This window comes from Mesoplodon densirostris, chromosome 1, assembly GCF_025265405.1.
Source record: "Mesoplodon densirostris isolate mMesDen1 chromosome 1, mMesDen1 primary haplotype, whole genome shotgun sequence".
NCBI lineage: Eukaryota > Metazoa > Chordata > Mammalia > Artiodactyla > Ziphiidae > Mesoplodon > Mesoplodon densirostris.
The window spans coordinates 113,991,081-114,013,606 of NC_082661.1; the positions used below are offsets into that span (position 1 = coordinate 113,991,081).

The 22,526-nt window shown below is 36.6% G+C and overlaps 1 protein-coding gene across 5 annotated transcripts in view; it reads right to left on the reverse strand.

Moving 5' to 3' along the window:
* Positions 1-22,526, reverse strand: part of LYST (lysosomal trafficking regulator) — a 197,310-nt gene that overhangs the window by 54,073 nt on the left and 120,711 nt on the right. For 3 of the 5 annotated variants that reach the window (XM_060108116.1, XM_060108094.1, XM_060108101.1), the window contains 10 exons: positions 20,669-20,847; positions 18,509-18,715; positions 11,873-12,049; positions 11,008-11,084; positions 10,686-10,874; positions 8,693-8,838; positions 8,506-8,605; positions 7,505-7,566; positions 5,503-5,558; positions 3,057-3,209 (listed from right to left, as the gene is read on the reverse strand). In XM_060108116.1, the coding sequence (XP_059964099.1) occupies positions 3,057-3,209; positions 5,503-5,558; positions 7,505-7,566; positions 8,506-8,605; positions 8,693-8,838; positions 10,686-10,874; positions 11,008-11,084; positions 11,873-12,049; positions 18,509-18,715; positions 20,669-20,847 (1,346 nt within the window). The remainder of the gene's footprint in view (positions 1-3,056; positions 3,210-5,502; positions 5,559-7,504; positions 7,567-8,505; positions 8,606-8,692; positions 8,839-10,685; positions 10,875-11,007; positions 11,085-11,872; positions 12,050-18,508; positions 18,716-20,668; positions 20,848-22,526) is intronic. The other 2 variants (XM_060108109.1, XM_060108124.1) reach the window with 1 other exon arrangement.

Consider the following 22,526-nt stretch of genomic DNA (forward strand, 5'->3'; position numbering starts at 1 on the left):
ACCATGTGACCCAGCAATCCCACTACTGGACATATACCCAGAGAAAACCATAATTCAAAAAGACACACGCATCCCAATGTTCACTGCAGCACTATTTACAATAGCCAGGACATGAAAGCAACCTACATGTCCATCAAGAGAAGAATGGATAAAGAAGACGTGGTACATATATACAATGGAATATTACTCAGCCATAAAAAGGAACAAAATTGGGTCATTTGTAGAGACGTGGATGGACCTAGAGACTGTCATACAGAGTGAAGTAAGTCAGAAAGAGAAAAACAAATATCATATATCTATATATCTATATCTATATCTATATCTATATCTATATATATATATATATATATATTTTTTTTTTTTTCCGTTACGCAGACCTCTAACTGTTGTGGCCTCTCCCGTTACGGAGCACAGGCTCCGGACGCACAGGCTCAGCGGCCATGGCTCACAGGCCCAGCTGCTCCATGGCATGTGGGATCTTCCCAGACCAGGGCACGAACCCGTGTCCCCTGCATCGGTAGGTGGACTCTCAACCACTGCGCCACCAGTGAAGCCCCAAATATCATATATTAATGCATATATGTGGAATCTGAACAAACTGGTATAGACGATCTTATTTACAAAGCAGAAATAGAGACATAGACGTAGAGAACCAACGTACAGATACCAAGGGGGAAGGGCCGGGGTGGGATGAATTGGGAGATTGGGATTGACATCCAAACACAACTGATACTACGTATAAAATAGATAACTAGGGCTTCCCTGGTCCAGAGCCTGTGCTCCGCAATGGGAGAGGCCACGACAGTGAGAGGCCCGCGTACCGCAAAAAAAAAAAGATAACTAATGAGAACCTACAGTATAGCACAGGGAACTCTACTCAGTGCTCTGTGGTGACCTAAATGGAAGGAAATCCAAAAAAGAGGGGATATAGGTATACATATAGCTGTTTCACTTTGCTGTACAGCAGAAACTTACACAACATTGTAAAGCAACTATACTCCAATAAAAATTTTAAAAAAATAAATCTGAAGGTTGCCTGCTGCTGAAGCTAAGGTTGGTGGAAAAGAATTTATGACAGTTTGCATACTAACCTCTGCAAGAAAAAGGAAACATTTATTCATTCAACAAATATTTATTGAGCACCTATATACCAGCATGTTTAAGGTGCTAAAGCTGAAGCGCTTAACAAAACAAAGTCCTTACAGTCTATTGGGGAGACACTGTTGGATGCTTTTAAGTGCTGTGAGAAAAATAGAGCAAAGCAAAGGAGATAAGGGATGCTTGGGGGTAGCAGTGAGGCAGGGGTTGCTGTTTTATTTAGAGTAATCAGGGAAGTCTCTCTGATAAGAAGACATTTGACCAGGGAACCTGAAAAAAGTAAGGGAGTCAGTAATGTAGTTCTAAGAGGAAAAGCATTCCAGGCAGCATTCTAGGGAGCAATAAGTGCCAAGGCCCTGAGGCATCAGTGTGCCTGCTATAGTCAAGGTAAACAAGGTCTCCACAGATGGATCAGAGAGAGTGAAGGATAGAATGGTAGAAGATAAGGTCAGAGAGATAAGGAAGTGCCAGATTATTCAATATTGTAAGGTCTTTGCCTTTAATGGAGTGACACAGAAAGTGGTCGGAGGGTTTTGAGCAGAGGAATGGCACGATCTGACACACTTTAGCTGCTGTGTTGAGAACAGTCTGAAAGAAGAGGGAGTATGGAAGCAGGGAGGCCAGTTAGGAGGCTAGTATAATGATTTATGCAAGAGATGACAGTGGCTTGGACCAGGATGGTAGCAGTGGAAGCAGTCAGATTCTGGATGTATTCTGAGGGGTGAGCCAACAGAACTTACTGATAGAGTAGATGTAGTAGATGAAAGAATAAGAGGAGTCTAGGATAATCCCTAGGTTTTTGACCTGGCCAATCAGAAACACTGGAGTCGCCATTTACTGAGATGGGGAAAACTGCAAAGAGATTTTGCGGGGGAGATTAGAAGTTCAGTTTTGTCCGTGTAAAATTTGAGATGCCAATTAGACTTCCAAGTGGAGATGCCAAGTAGAAACTTAAATATTTGAGTGGGCATCCAGGGAAGAGGTTTGGGTGGTGATATAAATCTGTAAGTTGTTATAACACAGATAGTATTTAAAGTCACAAGATGGCATGAGAAGAGAAGAGGTCTGGAGGGTGAGCCCTGGGAATTCCCTAGCGTTCCAGTGGTTAGGACTCGGCGCTTTCACTGCCATGGCCTGGGTTCAATTCCTGGATGTTCAATCCCTGTTCCGGGAACTAAGATCCTGAGAACCGTGCACTGCGGCCAAAAAATTTAAAAAATAAAAAATAAAATGAAGAGTGAGCACCGAGATGCCCAGAGGAAGCATCTGCAAACAAGACTGATGAGGAATGGCTGGTGAGCTAAAAGGAGAACTAAGAAAGTGATAACTCAGAAGCCCAGTGAGGAAGGTTTTTTTTTTTTTTTCCTTTCTTTAAAGAAAGAGAGAATAATCAGCTGTATCAAATGCTGCTGAGGAGTCAAGTAAGATGAAGACTAAGAAATATGACCATAGGGTTTAGCAACACGGAGGTCACTGGTGATGCCAACCAAATAAGTTACAGGAGGAGTGGTGAGAAGATCTGACTGGAGCATTTCCAAGGAGAACTGGAGGAGAGGAATTGGAAGCAGCAGCATTCACAGTTTCTTCCAAGAGGTTTTCTATAAAGGCTAGCAGACACACAGTAGCTGAAAGGATGTGGCAGTCAAAAAAGGGTTTGTCAAAAATGGAATCTACTATCAAGGTTAAACTACTTTCAGGTTGGTTATACATTCGTTCATTTGCTTTTTACAGATACTGTCACTCTGGGGAATGAGAATTTAATACAGTTTTGGAGGACAAAAATAATCCTAATATAACTAAGTATTTACTTTAATCAGTACTAAGAAATAAGGCAATTTTTATTTGATTTCAGAAACAAAGTTTAAATAAGTTAAAACTTCATTTAATCAGTATGAGTGTAGTTACACTGATCCATGATCGCTTTGAAAAAGTATATGTATTAATAAAGGCAAATTTACCTTGGTGTTATCAAATGCCAACAGGAGTGTTCTGCCATTTGTTAAAAAGATTTCTACTGCATTATCTCTCAATTGCCACCAACGTTTGTGAACTTCTTTAATTTCTTCATATGTCCAGGAAAATGATGCTGGTTCCAATTCTCCCTGAAGGCCCTAAAGACAAAGGAAATAACATGAAAGTATTTGCTCTACATGAAATAGAAGTAATTGTTTTAATTTTAGATTGTTAAAAACTATCAAAGTGCAATAGAAAGTCTTCCTTTTGTGGCAAAATGGCAGATAAGATTCTCTGAAAATCCTCCCACTACTAAACCCTTCAAAATGCTGGATTAAAAAATCTAAGAAAAAAAATTTAAATAGACTTCGTTTAAACTTTTTTAGTAGGCTGTATTTTTTACAGCAGTTTTAGGTTTATAGAATTGAGCAGATAGCACGGCGTTCCAATGCATAGCTTCCCCGCACTCAGTTTCCCTACTGTGAACACCTTGTTCTCACGTGGTGCATGTGCTACAACTGATGAGCCACTATTGAATAGGTTATTCTTAACTAAAGTCCATAGTTTAATCTTGGTGTTGTATAGTTCAATGGGTTTTGACAAATGTTTAATGACATGTATCCACCATTACACTATCACACAGACTAGTGTCACTGCCCTAAAATTCCCTTCTGTTCCATCTGGCAGCCACTGATCTTTTTATTGTCTCCACTGTGTTCCTTTTTCCAGAATGTCATATGGTTGGAATCATACAGTATGTAGACTTTTCAGACCGATTTCTTTTACTAAGCAAATATTCTTTTAAATGTATAGTTGAGCTTGCAAGAAAGTAAGGGAAATGAAATCTCCAGGAGTCAAAAACAAAGAGAAATTTGAAAAACAGCTGTAACAAGGAAGTGACACTTTGGCCTGCTCTATGTGTGCTTTACTATTGTACTGGATCCCAACTCATTTCTAGAAGTAGAGACAGGAAATATATTACAAAGAAAGTAAAATATTTTAATGAAAACGTAATATTCTCATTCTTAAAACCAAAATCCTCCCTGTTTAGCTTCGACATTCAACATGAATTCAAGTTAATAAACATTAACTAAGCATCTACAGGCAAGGTGCTCTGCTAAGTGCCCTGCATAAATCTATGTATGATAAAAAGGGGGAACGAGATATTTGCACCCACTTTTTTTTTTTTTTTTTTTTTTTTTTTTTTGCGGTATGCGGGCCTCTCACTGTTGTGGCCTCCCCCGTTGCGGAGCACAGGCTCCGGACGCGCAGGCTCCGGACGCGCAGGCTCAGCGGCCATGGCTCACGGGCCCAGCCGCTCCGCGGCATATGGGATCCTCCCAGACCGGGGCACGAACCCGTATCCCCTGCATCGGCAGGCGGACTCTCAACCACTTGCGCCACCAGGGAGGCCCTGCACCCACTTTTAAAAGGCAAGATAGCAAATGTCATACAGGAAGTAAGAAAAAATGCTACAAAAGGACAGAGAAAAGAAGCCTTCAATCTATTAAAAAGCAAGGGTCTTTTTAGAGTTTTAAAGGTGAATATGTAACCTTTTGGCTCCAGAAAAAAAGCTGTTTCATGTAGCAACTATTAAATTCTTTGGTTGCTGAAAAGATACATCTTGAAAAATAACATAACTATATTTTTACTAGCTGGGATAAATACTGTAGTAATTGCTATATGAATCATGAAATAATGCCTACTCAATTTTCGGGGGCTATATTAAATTAATTTTTTTTAACATGATTTGCTTTACAAGCAAATTTTGTGTTCTCACTCATTAATTTCTTTGAATCAAATATGTATTCACCATTAAACCATACATAATCTTATTTACTTACATCCTTAGCAGTTTGTAGCTTTAGAAGTCCTGAAACAAAGAGCCTTACTTCTCCTGTTACAGGGCTCTCAAAACAATATTTTAATGGCATGTAAATGAATTCAAATGGATAAATGCTTTTCTGTACAAAAATGTGAATTGAGTCTTTTTTGTTATTTTCTGATTGATATCAGTATTTCCAGAAGAATAAAAATCATGACTACTAAGCTATGTGAATATCAGGGTTACTTAAGTTATTCAATTAGACAATATTTTTCTTTCTTTTTGAAGGCAAATGTACATGATAGTAAACGGGGAGTGGCAGGGAGTTTGTTGCTACTGAGGACAGTAGTGAAAAATCGAGTGGACATACACAGAAATAACAGGAGCACTTTAGAATATGACTCATAATACTCACAGCTCTGCGAATCAGACCATAAGCCAGAGGGGATGGCATGGTCTTCTTTTTAAAATTATCTTTAAAAAAAAATTGGAATTCAGACAAATTTACACAGAGTGCAACAATTAATGAACTCTAACAGTTCTACAAGCTCTCTGGTTGTATTAAATTTACACATTTTGGAAATTTGTCTAGATTCATACAAATGCAAACTTAAGCCTCTACTCACGGAACTTTCAACTGTGTCAGAAGCATTATCTTCCACAAAATACATTCCACATTTACCTGCAGAAAATAATTGGTATGAGTTTAAAAATGTATATGCACTATTACCTTATATGGTTAAAGGCATGCCTCTGGAGTCAGTTGGACTGAATTTGAATCCCAGAACCCAGAACGAGCTAATACTCTCTCTCTCTCTCTCTCTCTCTCTCTCTCTCTCTCCCCCTATATATATATATATATATATAATTTTTTTTTTTTTGCGGTACGCAGGCCTCTCACTGTTGTGGCCTCTCCCGTTGTGGAGCACAGGCTCCGGACGCACAGGCTCAGCGGCCATGGCTCACGGGCCCAGCCGCTCCTCCGCGGCATGTGGGATCTTCCCGGACCAGGGCACGAACCTGTGCCCCCTGCATCGGCAGGCAGACTCTAAACCACTGCGCCACCAGGGAAGCCCTCAATAAATAGTTTTGAAGAGCATCCATGAGATCTTAGGCAAGTTGCTTAACCTCTTTGTACTTTAGCCTCATTATAAAAAGAAGAGGGAAGACTCTATTTCACAGGGTTACTATGGGAATTAAATTAGAATATATGTAAAATGTTTATTAACAGTATCTGCCACTTCATGCTAAAAGGTTTAGGCTATTAATTATTACCAGTATTCTTCTTAGGTTACTAGCATATTACTTTATTTTGTCATACATTAACTGAAGTCAAGTTATCAACTAAATTTTCTAGCAAAAGAGGAACGCTTAATTATTTTGCTGACTTAAACACTCAGTAGGGCAGAAAAGGCCTTACAAGATACTTCCCCAATTTTCCCTGCTCGATAGGCTGTTTTTAATGCATGCCCCTACGTCATGTATCCAAACAGTAGAAACTTCCCTGGGGCTCTGCAGTGGGTGCTGGTCACCTTGAGCACTGGCACGGCTGGCTCAGAGAAAGGCACCATCTCCATCCTTGTGACCATGGGGCTCAGCCCTGGCAAGCTCGAAACTCTGCCTGTCAGGGCTTCGGGGCTATAGCTTTAGCCAACTGCAGCGACTCTCAAATTTGAGGGTGCATCAGAATCTCTGCAGGGTTCATAAAAGTGCAGATCGCTGGGCCCCACCCACAGAGTTTCAGATTCAGCAGGTCTGGGCTGGGACCTGAGAATGCGTATTTCTTAGAAGTTCCTATGTGATGCTGATGCTCCTGATTTGGGGACCGCGCTTTGAGAGCAACTGGCCCACAGCATAGAAACTGATTCTTTAAGGGAATAGAGACTAGAGTGATAAAACCTTATTCCTTCATGTCTTGAGGAAAAAATTTCTCACTAAATGTAACTATCCATGGATCGACAGTCTTGGCCTTTCTCTCAGAAGTACAATAGAGAATATAAATTATGAACAATCTCAAGGTGGATATATTTCATATGCATAGGGGTATCTGTTAAAACAGTAGGCTTATAAGTATACCAATAATTCTTTACTTTAAAAATAAAAATTGATATATAATAAAAGGAATGATTAAATATAAAAATGTATACTCATGAAGAAAGTCAATTTTATAAAAATTAAAATGCTGTTCACGGCTTCCCTGGTGGCACAGTGGTTGAGAGTCCGCCTGCCAATGCAGGGGACATGGGTTCGTGCCCTGGTCCGGGAAGATCCCAGGTGCCGTGGAGTGGCTGGGCCTGTGAGCCATGGCCGCTGAGCCTGCGTGTCCGGAGCCTGTGCTCCGCAACGGGAGAGGCCGCAACAGTGAGAGGCCCGCATATAGCAAAAAAAAAAAAAAAAAAAAAAAAAACTGTTCATGTGCTTTTCAGAGAATAAGATTGTCATTTTTCACATTCATGAGTCATATACATTATATACAAATGTTAAGGCAAAATAACCTATAAGAAAGAGGTTATTTGTTATAGAAAGTTCATCTCATTTAATGGTAGTGTGTCAAAACAATGCTTCAAATTACCTAAGAATAAAATAGGCAGGGTGAATATGTGTAAAAATCTGCAAAGTGTGACTTACCTAACAACAATTCACCAGCTGTCTCTCTAGATGGTGCGACGCTGATACATCTTCGATTCACTCTGTCAAAACATATTTAAAATTACTATGATTAAATGTTTTGACCGATTTCAGAGAGTAAAAGCTTTATTTTATCATAGAAGATTTCAGCAAAGCAGACTAGAGTTTCAAAAGCATAAAACATCTTGTTAAAATCCACATGAAAATAACTCATTTATTGACATTATAATAGAGGAGAAAATAGCGGAAACTTTTAGAAAAGGTGAATAATCCCAACACTCTTATGCAGAATATAGGGATTCCATTATTTAAAAGAGACTTCAATATTTTATATTTTCCAGTAAATAAGCAAACATTGGTTCATGGCTCTGATACTTCAAACACAGAAAAGAAGCTTAGCATTCTAGGAAAAAGGGGGGATTCAGAGTCAGAAAAGTTCCTCTATTCTTTAGTCAAGTCACTTATTTTTTTTGAGTCTCGCAGTTTTTTACCTATACAATGGGCATCATAACAACCTCGACCACACCAATAATGAAAATACTATCAATAGCTACCATACTGACCCACTGAATAGTGCTATGACTTATCTTCCTCATGTAACAGATGAGGAAACTGAGACAGAGAGAGGCTAAGATCAGATGGCTAGTAGGAAGAGGAACTAGGATTTGAACCTTTAATCAATACACTAGATTGCCTCTTGAGATGCCACCAGCAGTGCTATCTATTTCACAGAGCTGTTGGAAAAATCAACTACAAAAATACATGTATGCAACCAAGGGCCAGAGCATGATGACTGAAGTCCAATGAATCCTCCCTAACAAAAATGTCTGTTCTTTTTGGATTCTGGCCATTCAGCTTTGTCTTCTCTTTGAGCCATGTTTGGGATCTTTCCCAAAACCATGGCATTATCTAAAATAAATATTACATAAGCGCAACAATAGACTATTAAAGTCTTTAACACCTTCAACAACAGAGAAAATGTCTTATGGATTCAAATTTACCTTATAGACTCACTTGCAGCTTTGTCCTTCACAGTAGAAGAGAAAGAAGAATGAGTTTTGTCTTCAAATAGGTAAGAGAGTGGTGGTTTGACCACATCTGCTGAGGAAAAAAGGACATTATTATCTTTGTGTAATGCCCATAGTTAATCTGCTATATTTACATGTTGAGTCAAGAAGCCACTATCACCTTCTGATTTTTGTCTATCCCTAAGGAGATACTTATTTGGAATAGTTAAGTAACATCTCTGTAAGCGCCTTCTCTCTCGATTTGGCCCTTCTGTTGGATCCAACTGCCATGAAGTTGGATAGTAGATGGGGTCATACCAGACTGCTCTGCAAGTGAAAAGAAAAGATTTTAAGTGGTAACCTGAAGCATTTGTAGTTTAAAAAAAATCATTATAGAAATTGAATAAATAAATCAAAATTTATCTATTCAACTGAAAAATCCCAACCAGTTATATAATTAGACTAGGATATGCATACACATTCTACAAAAGAATAACATTATAAAAAAAAGTATCCTCTGCTCTGGAGTCCCAGTGACCCTGCCTCGAGGCAAGCTCTGCTACCAATTTCTTGTATCTATTAAATTTTAAAAAAGATATAGCATGACTACTATGTATGCTTTAGCAATATATTAGACTTAGTATGGTTAACTAAAGAAAAAAATCAATTTTCCAAATTAATTTTCTTCAGTTCCCATTTTGCCTATTATCTAATAAAACAAATAAAATGAGTTCACTTTTGTAGTAATCACATTTCTTAAAATGTTTTAAAGTAAATTAATATTTTAAATGAAAGGAAATAGTAGAACCATATTAAATACATTTTTAGAAATAGATAAGAGAAAAAAAATTACCCTTAATCCCATTACCCCAAACATACCAAAATACTGGTAGTGATTACTTTCTTTCAGTTTTTAAAATTGCAGTTAAAATTATTATGTGTACACATTTCTATATCCTGCCTCTTTCACTGAACACAGTATAGTCTTTATTATTACCATTTTAAATGGCTAACGTTATATTGAGTGGATGCATAATAATGTATTTAACTCTATTACTATTATTATATATTTAAGTTGTTTCTAATTCATTCACTAACATAAATAATGCAGAGATGAAAACCTTTATGCTTATTGCTTTTCCATATTTTGAATATTTTCCTTAGGACAGAATCACTAAAACAGGATAACTGGAACTAGAAATAAAATGTTTGTAGGGTTCCTGACACATGTCAAAGTGTACAATGCCACCAAACCTCTGACAAAGGGCTAAGATACATTTCTTCCTGCTGTGGAGATTAGCACCTAAAAAAAATTTTTTTTTGTAACATAAAAGGTAAAATACGGTATCTAAAGGTTTTAAATCAGCTTCTAGCAATAGTCAATATTTTCCCATCTGTTTATTAATTCTATTTGTCTTATGTGAAGAGTATATTCATGTCTTTTGCTATTCAAACTTTTGGAATCTTGATAATTTTCAAATCTTTATGCATTTTTAAAACCATAAAAATATTAACTGTGAAATACTTGCTGAAAATAAACTTTGATGTTTTGTTGTGGTTATGCTTGTTAAATACATTGGAAAATATGAAAGGTCAAAGCCATTAATTTCTTCTTTGTAGTTTCTTCAATTGTGTTTGATCTTAAGAAAGTTATCTGTCCATCACCATTGATAAATATCCTATTTTCTTCTACTTTGTAAACTTTTTGAGTTTCGTTCATTCCTTCACCTGGAATTTGCTTTAGTGTATAATGCTTAGTGCCTCGAAGTCATAATACTAATCAGTTATCTTAATCAAATTCAGAGAATAATACTTTAATTTCCCTCTTTTCCTTATTTGTGATGCATCTTTTTAACTGTGTTATTAAAATCTTAACTAGAAAAAGGTCTATTTCCCAACTATCCTGTTTCAGTGATTTCTCTATTCTTTTGCAAAGATCATATTTTAAAATGAAAGCCAATATATAGATTTTTCTCTCTGGAAGAGCTAATGCCTCTCCCTCTCATTATTTTTTCTCTCCCTAAAAATTAAAAAATAATATTCTCATAGGATTATTCTTCAAGATGAAATAAATCACAAATGAGTAAACAAAAAATATTTAAACTAATGCGATAATGTTATGAATCTTTACTCTGGAGTAAAAATAACATCAATATATAAAAATTCATGCTTACCTATCATGCGTCAGTTGTTGAATAAGCTCCTGCCAGTGTCTGCTGGCACTCAGATCCACTTTATACATTCCTCTGATGTGCTGGATCACCTTTTTTCTCTCAATTCCTTGGGAAAGAGACACTGCCTGGGTGATATCCGCAGCTATTTTAGATATATCCTTTGATTTTGAATCAAGACGCTGAAAGAGACTAAACAAACAAGATGCCCATAAGTTAAGCATATGTGGAACATTAAATGTATATCAAAACATGATACTTTAAAAGTATATGTGAAATCTAATGGGTTCCTAAAAGACAGCTTTTAGAACACATAAAATCCTACCTTTGCTGATTATTATTAACTGTTTTCTGCCAGTTGGCTTTATTCACATGTTCTTCAGTTTCATATTTCTTTTGTTCCTAAAAGATTTGGATAATATTATATAAAACTTATTATTTACCATTTAACACTGGCACAGAGCTCAACAAACTAAATTTAAAACAAAGTTAACAAAGGAAAAAAATATTGTCCCCACGAGACCAAAATATTAAAATACATTAACCACTTAAATAATGCTATAACTCCCCTTTGTTTCCACACAATTTGGGTCACAGAAATTAGGGTGGAATAGTTAATTAGGGTTGCCAAACCCGATGGGTGTGCATAGTTGCTTGCTTCCTTATTTTGCCTTTTCATTAAAGAACCCAGACTTAAGGTTGATGATTCAACTTGCTTGTCACTATTAAAATCTTTCCTTCCCTGAAAGCTAGTGATAATGGATAAACAAGACCACAGAGAATAAAATGCTCCTTAAAATTGGCCTATTTGTTCTCTCATAGTAAAAAAGCAATATAGGGGCTTCCCTGGTGGCGCAGTGGTTGAGAGTCCGCCTGCCGATGCAGGGGACATGGGCTCGTGCCCCGATCCGGGAAGATCCCACATGCCGTGGAGCGGCTGGGCCTGTGAGCCATGGCCACTAAGCCTGTGCGTCTGGAGCCTGTGCTCCACAATGGGAGAGGCCACAACAGTGAGAGGCCCGCGTACCGCGAAAAAAAAAAAAAAAAAAAAAAAGCAATATAAGGTAAAAAAAAAAAAAAATCAAATTCATTATCAATGGTACTCTATAACAAAAAAAAAACTTTCATTCTTTAGTTATATTCAGTGGGATATCCTAAGAAAATTGTTTCTTTTGCTTTCACTGACTCACCTCTTTAATCACTTTAATAAGGTCTGATTTTGTCGATGCACTGGGGGGGATGCACTTATGACCACATAACTTTAAAGCATTCATAAGCAGCTCTGCTGTGTCTAGTTCTTCTTCAGTCAATTCATCTTCATGATTATGTATCAACTCTGACAAATACAAAACTAACTTGGCTCCATGCTTTAAAAACAAAGTAACAATTTTTTTAATTAAAAAAAATTTTTAAGCCATAAAGAATTTTTATTTCTTACATTTAAATTATTTAACAGTAAATTAAATTACATTTCTAGATTTATTTGGTTGGATCTGGTTTAAATAAATCAGCTAAAAAAAGACATTTTGGAAACAACTGAAGAAATTGTCAAACGATTATGTGTTGGGTATATGATGACATTAGGGTACATGCTAATTTTGTTAGGTATAATAATGTTGTTACGGTTACATAAAAAATGTCTTCTGAAAAATGTCATGATTACTATAATTTACTTTAAAATGCTTCAGAAAAAAGAAATGATGTTAATATGATAAAAATTAACAATTGTTAGATCTATGTGATGGTCATATGGTATTCATACAGTATTCACTAGTCTCCATTTTTCTTAGTATGTTTGAAAATTTTCACTGTAAAAGGTAAAAAAGAAAGAGAGGAAAAGAAAGGAAGAAAAGAAGGAAAGAAGGAAGGAAGGAGAGGGAGGGAGGGAGAAAGGAGGAAGGAAAGCAAAGAAGGAAGGAAAAGAAGGAAAGAAGGAAAAAAGCAAGCACACAACCTTTTGGGGAAAGAATTTTGGAGAGGATTTGCTAAAGGAATACAGAAAATAAGCCTGGGATAAAGAAAAATAATTCTTAGTTCTTCTCATAGAACTGAACTGGAAGGAAAACTTTCCTTTAAGCCTTAAGGTAAGAGGATTATGCAGGATTATTCTTTCTCCTTTAATTTCTGCCTGGGAGAATAAACATTGGAGAAAATTCCAGAACAAAAATGTATCTTTGGATCTGTTTGTAAGCATTCACTATTCCCTAGGGAAAACAAAAGGTGAAAAACTCTAAACCAATAAGATGTCATCACTCAGTTCTGTGCATGTCCACAGAAGGGTTGGTTTAGGCCAATCTTCTATGAATAGACCCTATAAAGAAAATTAGAGTGTTACTTAAGGTAATGACGATGGTCCTTCCAAGTGTAAACCTAAACCAAACTTTGATTCATGATTTTTTAAGTGGCCCTTTCATGCCATAGATATTACACCTGATGGTTATGTGTACACTATGTATATTTAGATATTAATTTTGCCAACAAGTGAAACATGCATAATTTTACTTTTTAAAATATTTACATTGATACAAATATCACTGCATTTGGCTTTATGATATTTTAAACTGTGAATAGTCAACAAATGGATTTGGAAACTATTACATTTTGGGTGATATTTAAATTAACACGCTGAATCACATCATGTCATTTTGCAAAAGCATAAGATGAACATATGCAATGATGAAAATAGCAAAGCTCATTTTAATGCAACATTTTAAATTAGTCAGGAGACAGCTGCTACCTGACCAAAAGAGAAAAATGAACAGATGCTCTGCAAGTAAAAGGCCTGAAGAGTTGGCAAATAAAGAGAAATGGTAAATGACTAGAATACTTTCATATGTGTGTCTTAAAGGCAATGTTCTTGATAGAACTCTAAAAATATTTCAGTTTAGTATTCAGTGACATTTTAAAATCATCTTGAAAAACTAGCAGAAATGTTTTTATTCATTCTGAATATCCAAAGAAACACATGATTTTTCTAGACACTGAAGTTCTTTCTAATATCTCATTTTAACATCCTCTGAACAATCATTTATTGGCTGTAGTTCCTGGGACTAGAAAAGGTGTTACTGGAGACATACACACACAAAGTCTTGTTTTCAGCTCTCAGAAAACTGATTTAAGGAATCAAATCTATTAAACACAAATCCTAAGAAAATAATAAAATGTTAAAATGTGTAAAAATAAAATTTTCAGTGAAGTTTCAAGAAGAGTTCTGAGTGGACTAAAGAAAGGAAGGAAGGCTTTGAAGGTGGTACCATGTGATGTGGGTACATGCCTAAATGGACAGAACGGGCATATAGACAGACAGAGGGGAGGAGAGACAGAGTGGTGTGCTGAGTGAACACCATGAATAAAGCAGCTTGTCAGTAGGACTACAGGGATGTGAAGAGGTTATAAGAGAAAAGATGGGACTATCTTGAAAAAAAGGGGGAGCCACAGAGTAGAGAATTAACCAGACTCAAGTTGTAACAGAAGAGAAGCTTGGGGCTTTAAAAACCACGCAGAATGTTTTAAAAAATCAGGCAGATTACAAACGGAACACAGCTTGTAGGAAGCTGTAAAAAGGCATGAAAAGAGCTCTCTATACTGCTGCGGAACGATCGCTAGGATACACTGTTAGTTGAAGAAAGTAGAGTGAGAAGGATGTGTATGGTTCACTACCTTTCTCTGTATCAAGAAGTGAGGGAGATAATATATACGTGTGTGTGTGTGTGTGTCACAGATTTGCTTATATGTCCAAAAGAAATAAAAAAACCAAGTAAGGATGGTTACCTACAGGGAAAGGGAAGGAACGAGGGATGGGTATAGAGATAAAAGCTAGAACCTCTTCGAATGTGCTGTTTCACATTTTGATTTTGGAACCAGGCAGACATTTTATGTAATTAAAAACAAAATTAAATAAATAAATACCCAGTGGAATCTCTAAAAACAGAAAGCAAACTGAAGGAAACAAAAAAGAACCTAACTAGTTACTTGATACCAAGTTGGGGGCATAACCAAATAGAGAAAATTATTTTAAATGCTTTTACGATACACTATTTTCATGGTACACCCATAATGGTATCCTAAGGACAGAAGAACCACCAAGAAATCTTAAACTGCATTCAGTAGGTTTGTTATAAGTGATAATGTTGTCATCTTATTTTGAAAATGTTTTATAGATAGATAAAGCAAATAAGTAATTATGGTAATGTCACCAGGAATTAAGCTTATCTAATAAAAAGAAATATAAACATAAAATCCAAGAAAATCATGAATTCATGATTTATTTTTCTTCCTAAAAAAATACACAATTCTTAGCTCATTAAAAAGGCTGAGAAGAAATGACAACCCAATAGAAATAAACGTACCTAGTCCCTAGCTTTATAGTCTCTAAATACTATTATCTCATTAAAAGGAAATAGGGGCTTCTTGGGGGAAGAGTTTGGTTCCAGGACCAGGAAAGGAAATGTACAAGATGAGCCTGGGACATTCTTCTGCTCCAAAATGGAAGGAAGTTAATCATATTAACTTGTTAAAAATTTAAAAGGCCATGTTAAAAGGATAAAACAACTTGAAACTACAGAGGTGTTAATCTGAACATCAAACAGAAAAATAACTGCAAAGGTGTGAAACTACTTACTAAATTTATAAAAAAGTACCTGAGTTCATGACAAGACCTCAAAAATAAAAACAAATTCAAAAATTACAGGTTGGGGCTTCCCTGGTGGCGCAGTGGTTGAGAGTCCGCCTGCCGATGCAGGGGACACGGGTTCGTGCCCCGGTCCGGGAGGCTCCCACATGCCGCAGAGCAGCTGGGCCCGTGAGCCATGGCTGCTGAGCCTGCACGTCCGGAGCCCGTGCTCCGCAACGGGAAAGGTCACAACAGTGAAAGGCCCGCATACCGCAAAAAAATAAAATAAAATATAAAATAAAGTTTGCCAGGGCACCAACTTATTACTCTAAAAACAAACAGAGGAAAGAAGCAAGCTTTACCTTGCCTTTCCTACACAGACTATATTTCAGGGTAGCCAAATAGCTGATAAGGGAATATTCTTCCCAATAGAAGAATCAGAGCTAACAGATGCTGGTGGAATGAGAAACGTAGAGAAATCACTATTTTGCAGCTCCTAATCAAAAAATGGATCCTGGCAGCTGTATGTCTGCTAAAACTATTAGGTTAAAGACTGAGGATGGGGCTACCCTGGTGGCGCAGTGGTTGAGAATCTGCCTGCCAATGCAGGGGACATGGGTTCAAGTCCTGGTCTGGGAAGATCCCACATGCTGCAGAGCAACTAGGCCCGTGAGCCTCAACTACTGAGCCTGTGCGCTTGGAGCCTGTGCCCCGCAACAACAGAGGCCACAACAGTGAAAGGCCCGCGCACCGCGATGAAGAGTGGCCCCTGCTTGCCGCAACTAGTGAAAGCCCTTGCACAGAAACGAAGACCCAACACAGCAAATAAATAGATAGATAGATAGATAGGTAAATAAATAAATAAATAAATAAATAAGACTGAGGATGAACTTCATAACGGATGAATCAGGCTGCTACCATCTCAAAGAGCAGAGCAACCAGACATTCTCTGTCTCCTGCCATGATGTAATGGAAAACGCAAAGCACTCCCACTAAAGTATTCTTTTAAAAAACCAAGCACAAAGGCAAATATGAAATCAAGAACTGGAATCTAGTCAAGCCTCTAGATCTAGAGCCACAAGGATGCAATCGGCCAAATCCAGAATGTGGGAAATTCTACAGAACAAATGACCCAGTGTCACCAACAAATACACGACAAAAAAAAAAAAAAAAGTTTGGGGAGGATAATTGCCAGGATTAAAAAGATGTAGCACACATCAAACAAATGCAGTGTAAGGGCCTTGTTTGGGTCCAGAATAAAGAGAACTATTTTAAAAAATATAAGAAAATTGGGAAAATTTAAACACTGGGTATTAGATGATAATAAGGTATTATTGTCACAATCACAGAGAGTGATAAGTTAAAACAAAGTCCTATCAGTCTGAGATACATACTGAAGTATTTACAGGTAAAATGATTTGATATCTGACATTTGTTTCAAAATACTACAAAGAAAAATTAAAGCTGCATAATGTCATGTGGGGTTCTTTTTCTGATTTCTCCGAACTTTTAGGTATGCTTGAATGTTGCCATAATAAACCTTAAAAAATTATCAGATAGAGTTTTTTGGTCTTGAGGTGGAGGGGAGGTTATTCTAGTGATTCAAGCATAAGGGGTGAAAGTGTAAACTAGGATGGGTGGGCAGACTATAGAGAAAGGCAGGACTAGACAAATAACTGGCCTTGGTAATAAAATGGATTCAAGAGAGAAGAAAGTCAACTGTAGTTCCAATGTTTCAAGCCAAATGTAGTAAGGATACCACCAACAGAAATGGAGTGGTAGAGATGGGAGGCTGGTAGGAGAGGACTGGGAACATCAGGGCTGGATTCAGAGGGACGGCAGCTTTGCTAAGTATAAAGCAGTGAAAGAACATCTCTTTGAATTCTCCATAGAAGGAAACTATGGGCTAGGTATGCTTCTGCCTTGGGAAGGGAAGACAATGCCCTTAGTGCACCTGAGAGAGTCTCAATACTAGAAAGAGCACCTAAAAGTATCACTTCAAATCTCTAACCTTTTGGTTCTTAGTATGATAAATCTGAGTTTCCCAGGGATATAAAAGGGATACCTGTCCTTTCTTAAATGTCATCTAATACTTTATTTATAGGGGTATAATTTGCATTCAATAAAGCATATAGACATTAAATGTTCATTTCTATAAGTTCTGACAACTGCATACACCCATGTAACCACCACCCAAACTAAGATACAGCACATTTTTATCACCCCAGGCAGTTTCCTTATGCCCCTTTCCAATCAACTCCCCTTCTCACTGCCCCTCTCCTTACAGAGACAACTACTGCTTGAATTCTATGACCATATCCTAATTTTGCCTGTTCTTGGGCTTCATATGAATAGAATCACAGAATGTCTACTCTTTTGTGCTTGGCTGTCCCTTTCACTGACACAATGATTTTGAGCTTCAACCATATTGGTGGGTGTATCAGTAGTCTGTTCCTTTTTATTGCTTGTATAGTAGTCTATTGTATAAATATATCACAACTTAGTTACACATTCTCCCACTGACAGACACTTGGGTTATTTCTGGTTTTTGGCTATTAGTAAAAAGGCTGCCATGGATATTCTTCTACTAGTCTTTTTATGGACATATGTTTTAATTTTTCTTAGGTAAATACCTAAAAATGGAATTTCAGGGTCACAGGTTAAGGGTATGTTTAATTTTATAAGAAACTGCTGAACAGCTGTCTAGAATGGTTGTACCACTTAAATTCTCCATCAATCGCTACTTAAGTGATAGAATTTATAGACTTTAAAAATCTTTAAGTATTTTGATTTTATCATTCCAGATGATCACAAATATTTTTTGTTTTAACTTACTGTAAATATTTTTGAAATGTTATTGTACTGTTGTTCGAGCTATTCACTATAGATGTTTCATGGATAATATAATGCTTAAAAAAGTCTCCAAACAGTTCTTAAAGAAAACACTTCAAGATTTAGTAACAAACTACAAAGGGTCTTATAAGAACTCAGATACAGAACTTCTTAAACCCTGGAAAAGGAAATGGGGAATAAACAGAGAGGTCAAATTGACTCTGGTAAAGAGCATCTGAAGAAAGACCTCAGAAAATATTTATCTGGTAAGAAAAGTAATTTATGGTGTTTGGCATGAAAATACAGTTTAATTTCAGTTCTTGTTTTGTACAGTTTTATATTTGACCAATAGTTTTTACTTACAAAGTACTACGGTACTTACTTGCAGGGATGGGCTAAGACAGTCTCGTAGTATTTCCTGATGATTTGGTTCACGAACTATTTCAAAAATTTGCTTTCTCTCTTGTGAAGGGTGGGCTGGTGACAAAATATGCACGAGCAGTCTCCCAAGCTGCATTCGGAAGGTTTCCTTACAAGACCATAAGATTTTAGCCCACTGCTGTCTGGAACCACTGGCTTTACTTGAACTCTTAAATTAAAACAGGAATGAATTAGGATCAAACTTCTTAAGCAATAATATCCTAACCTCAACACAGTCCTAAAAATCACAGAACATGTTTTACTCTAGAATTTTTCAACAGTTGAATTAGAAAGACATATACATCCATACAAATGGGGTTTAAAAGAGATGGATGTACACCAATGTTTACAGCAGCATTGTTCAAAATAGCCAAAAGGTAGAAACAATCCAAATACCCACTGATGGATGAATGGATAAACAAAATGTGGTATATACACAGAATGGAATACTGTTCAGCCTTAAAAAGGAAGTTCTGATACATGCTTCAGTATGAATGAACTTAAAAACATTTTACTAAAATGAATCATGAAATAAGCCACATACAAAAAGGACAAATATTATATTAAATATTATATGATAACTTATATGAGGTATCTAGAAAGTCAAAGTCGAGGTATCTAGAAAGTCAAAGTCATAGAGACAAAGTAGAATAGTGGTTTATCGGGGCTGGGGGAGGGGCTAATGGGGAGTTACTATTTCATGGGTACAGAGTTTCAGTTTGGGATAATGGAGAAAGTTCTGGGGATGGATAGTGGTAATGGTTGCACAACAGTGTGAATGGACTTAAGGTCACTGATATGTACACTTAAATAGAAAAATTTATGTTATGTATATTTTACCACAATTTTAAAAAGGAGAGACAAAGAAGCTAAAGTCCTAAGCTGCTTTAAAAAATTACCTAGGGCTTGGAAATTTTAAAAGGAAAAAAAAAAAGAATCATCAAAGAACAGTGGTAGATAAGCCTACATTGATTTTGCAATATAAAAGAGAAAGGATTCATAATAAAGCCCTGAATTAGTACTAAAACATTGAGTATAATTGTCACAAATTAAGAACTTCATGTAAATTGACCATCAATATCCCCTAACAAATAACCAAATAAGTTGTTTCGATTGTGGTCCCACTAAGGTTAACCCAATCCTGATCAAATATCCTGCATCTGGTTTAAAAACTGGAATCAGTACATTTTAGAGTTTATTCTGAGTTTGGGAAATGGCTCTCCAATTACTCCCAGTCCTAAGGGCTCTGTGTGAATGATTCAGTTCTAAGTGGAACCTGCAGACAAAAAAATCTAGTTTAGATTTAGAGATTGGCAGAATCATGATTTATGAGTTCTGCTAGAATTAGATTAGCCTTTGGTATCTACAGAGTGTACTGACCAATCTGTTCCCTATGGTCAACTGTAAGTGCCCCACAGAACCCTAAGTGAGCTGATGATAAATGGAGCCTGATGCTTGTCAGTATTCTCTGTATCACTTTGAAGGTGTTGGATATGCTTAAGGCAACATCTACACTTCATAATTATTCATAATAATAATAATTCTAGAGTAGGTAGCTATAAATAAAGTCCATTAAAAACAGGTTATTAGTTTAAACCGCATAGTAATCATCAAATTCCTACTCTTTTCTGATGTTGATCTTATTTACAAAATTACAACATTAGAAAATGGTTGTTGGGTTACAGACTTAAAAACAATGCTGCATGGGGCTTCCCTGGTGGCGCAGTGGTTGAGAGTCCGCCTGCCGATGCAGGGGACACGGGTTCGTGCCCCGGTCCGGGAGGATCCCACATGCCACGGAGCGGCTGGGCCAGTGAGCCATGGCCGCTGAGCGTCCGGAGCCTGTGCTCCGCAACGGGAGAGGCCACAACAGTGAGAGGCCCACGTACCGCAAAAAAACCCAAAAAAACAAACAAAAAAAACAATGCTGCATGAAGTGAGTCCTTTTCGAAAGGGTAAATTAGCACTACATTTTACTCTGTTATTAACATTCAAGTTGTCTGAGTTTCAGAAAATGCTATGAAAGTGTAGGAATATGATTTTGAAAACATATAATACAGACACATAAAACCCCTGATCCTTTTCTGTGAATGAACATTTCCCATGTAATTAATTTACTTACAGTAGATACTTTGAAGCCTTCTACCAGGTATGTGAACATTTCTTTCTGAAATGGATTGAAAGCAGAAGGCTGTTCATGATAAATATTTTCTTCAGAAATTTCAGTCTGGGAAACTGAGGTCTTGCTTTGAGGTGCATTTTCTGGAGTACTCAAAATGTCAATAATGTCTGGATTAAACTCTTTGAATTAAAAGAAGAATAAAAAAATAGTCAAATCAAGTCCAAAAATTAGTCAAATTTGAATTAGTCTAATCACTAGCCATTACAAATGATAATGATGCTGGCAAAAATACTCTATGTAGTTTCTGATTCCGTTGTCACAATATAAATGTGTAGTAGGGGCATTAGATGTAGAAAATACAAAATACTAGAGAAAACGAATTCACCTAAAACAATGTAGAAATTTAAACATACGTAAGTCACGCAGTTCTAAATTAAAGGTTTATTTTACTAATGAAGATTAAACTGAAAAATTATTAAAGTCATAAAGGTTCTTGTACAAATTAAACATAAAGACCATGTGATAGCTACATTAGACAGATGTGCACACCTGTTTCACTGGACATGCTATCCCATCAAATGCCATGCATGTGATAAAAATGGTTCAATTTCACAGTTTACCCTGGAGGCTGGTTGCCCCAAACATAAATTAGAAAAGTTAAAAAAAAAAAACCTTGCGTATCACTTGAACGTTTTTTAGAATTTTGACTTATCTATAGTGTTTTTGAGTATATTTCTTTGCATAGCTTTTTAGTGGTTGCTGTAGGTATTAAAGTTTATACATAAATATATAAAAAATTTAGCCCCTGTAGAAATGCACATTGAAATCACAAGGCATTACCCCTGTATTACCTATCAGAATGGCTGAAATTAAAAACAGTGAAACTCCTAATGCTGGTAAAGACGTGAAGAAAACTGGATCACTCACACATTGCTGGTAGGAATATAAAATTATACTGCCACTCTAGAAAAGTTTGGCAGTTTCTTAACAAGAACAAAACACACATCTACCGTACAACCTAGAAACTGCACTCTTGGACATTTATCCCAGAAAAGGAAAGCCCCACGTTCACACAAAAACTTTTACATAAATGTTTATAGCAGCTAGCTTTATTTGTAATAACTCCAAACTGAAAAACACCCAGATCAACTTTCAACAGGTAAATGACTAAACTGTGACATCTATGCTATGGACTATTACTCACCAAAACCAAAAAAGGAACAAACTATTGATACATGCAACAACCAGGATGACTCTACAGAGAATTATGCTGAGTGAAAAAAGCCAATCCTACACAAGGCTGCATACTGTATGACTCCATTTATTTAGCATTCTTGAAATGATGAAAATACAGAAATGGAGAACAGATTGATCGTTGCCAGGGATTGAGGAAGGGATGGGGGTGGCAGGAAGATGGGTGTGGTGCTAAGAGGCAACATATAGATTCTTGTGGTGACGGAAATGTTCTTTTTCTTGACTGTATCGATGTCAATATCCTGGTACTGATACTGGACTATAGTTTTGCAAGATTCATCGGGGGAAACTGGGTAAAGGGTACACAGGATTTTTGTAATATTTCCTAATAACTGCAAGTGAACCTACGATTATCTCAAAGAAAAGTTTTAAAAATATATTGGAGGTGCTGTACTATTTTAAACTTCAATGGTCAGTCTAGGCCAGCATTTAACATATTAAAAAGTGGAATTTTATTCAAGGCTATTAGTTCCAAATGAGAGATTCTTTTACTAGTGTGGATGCTAACAATGAAAGTATAATGCTGTTAAAAAATGTGAAACCTAGTCAGTTCTCTCTTAAATTATTTTCCTTTTAGTTCAATATCTGAGTAAGAACATATTTA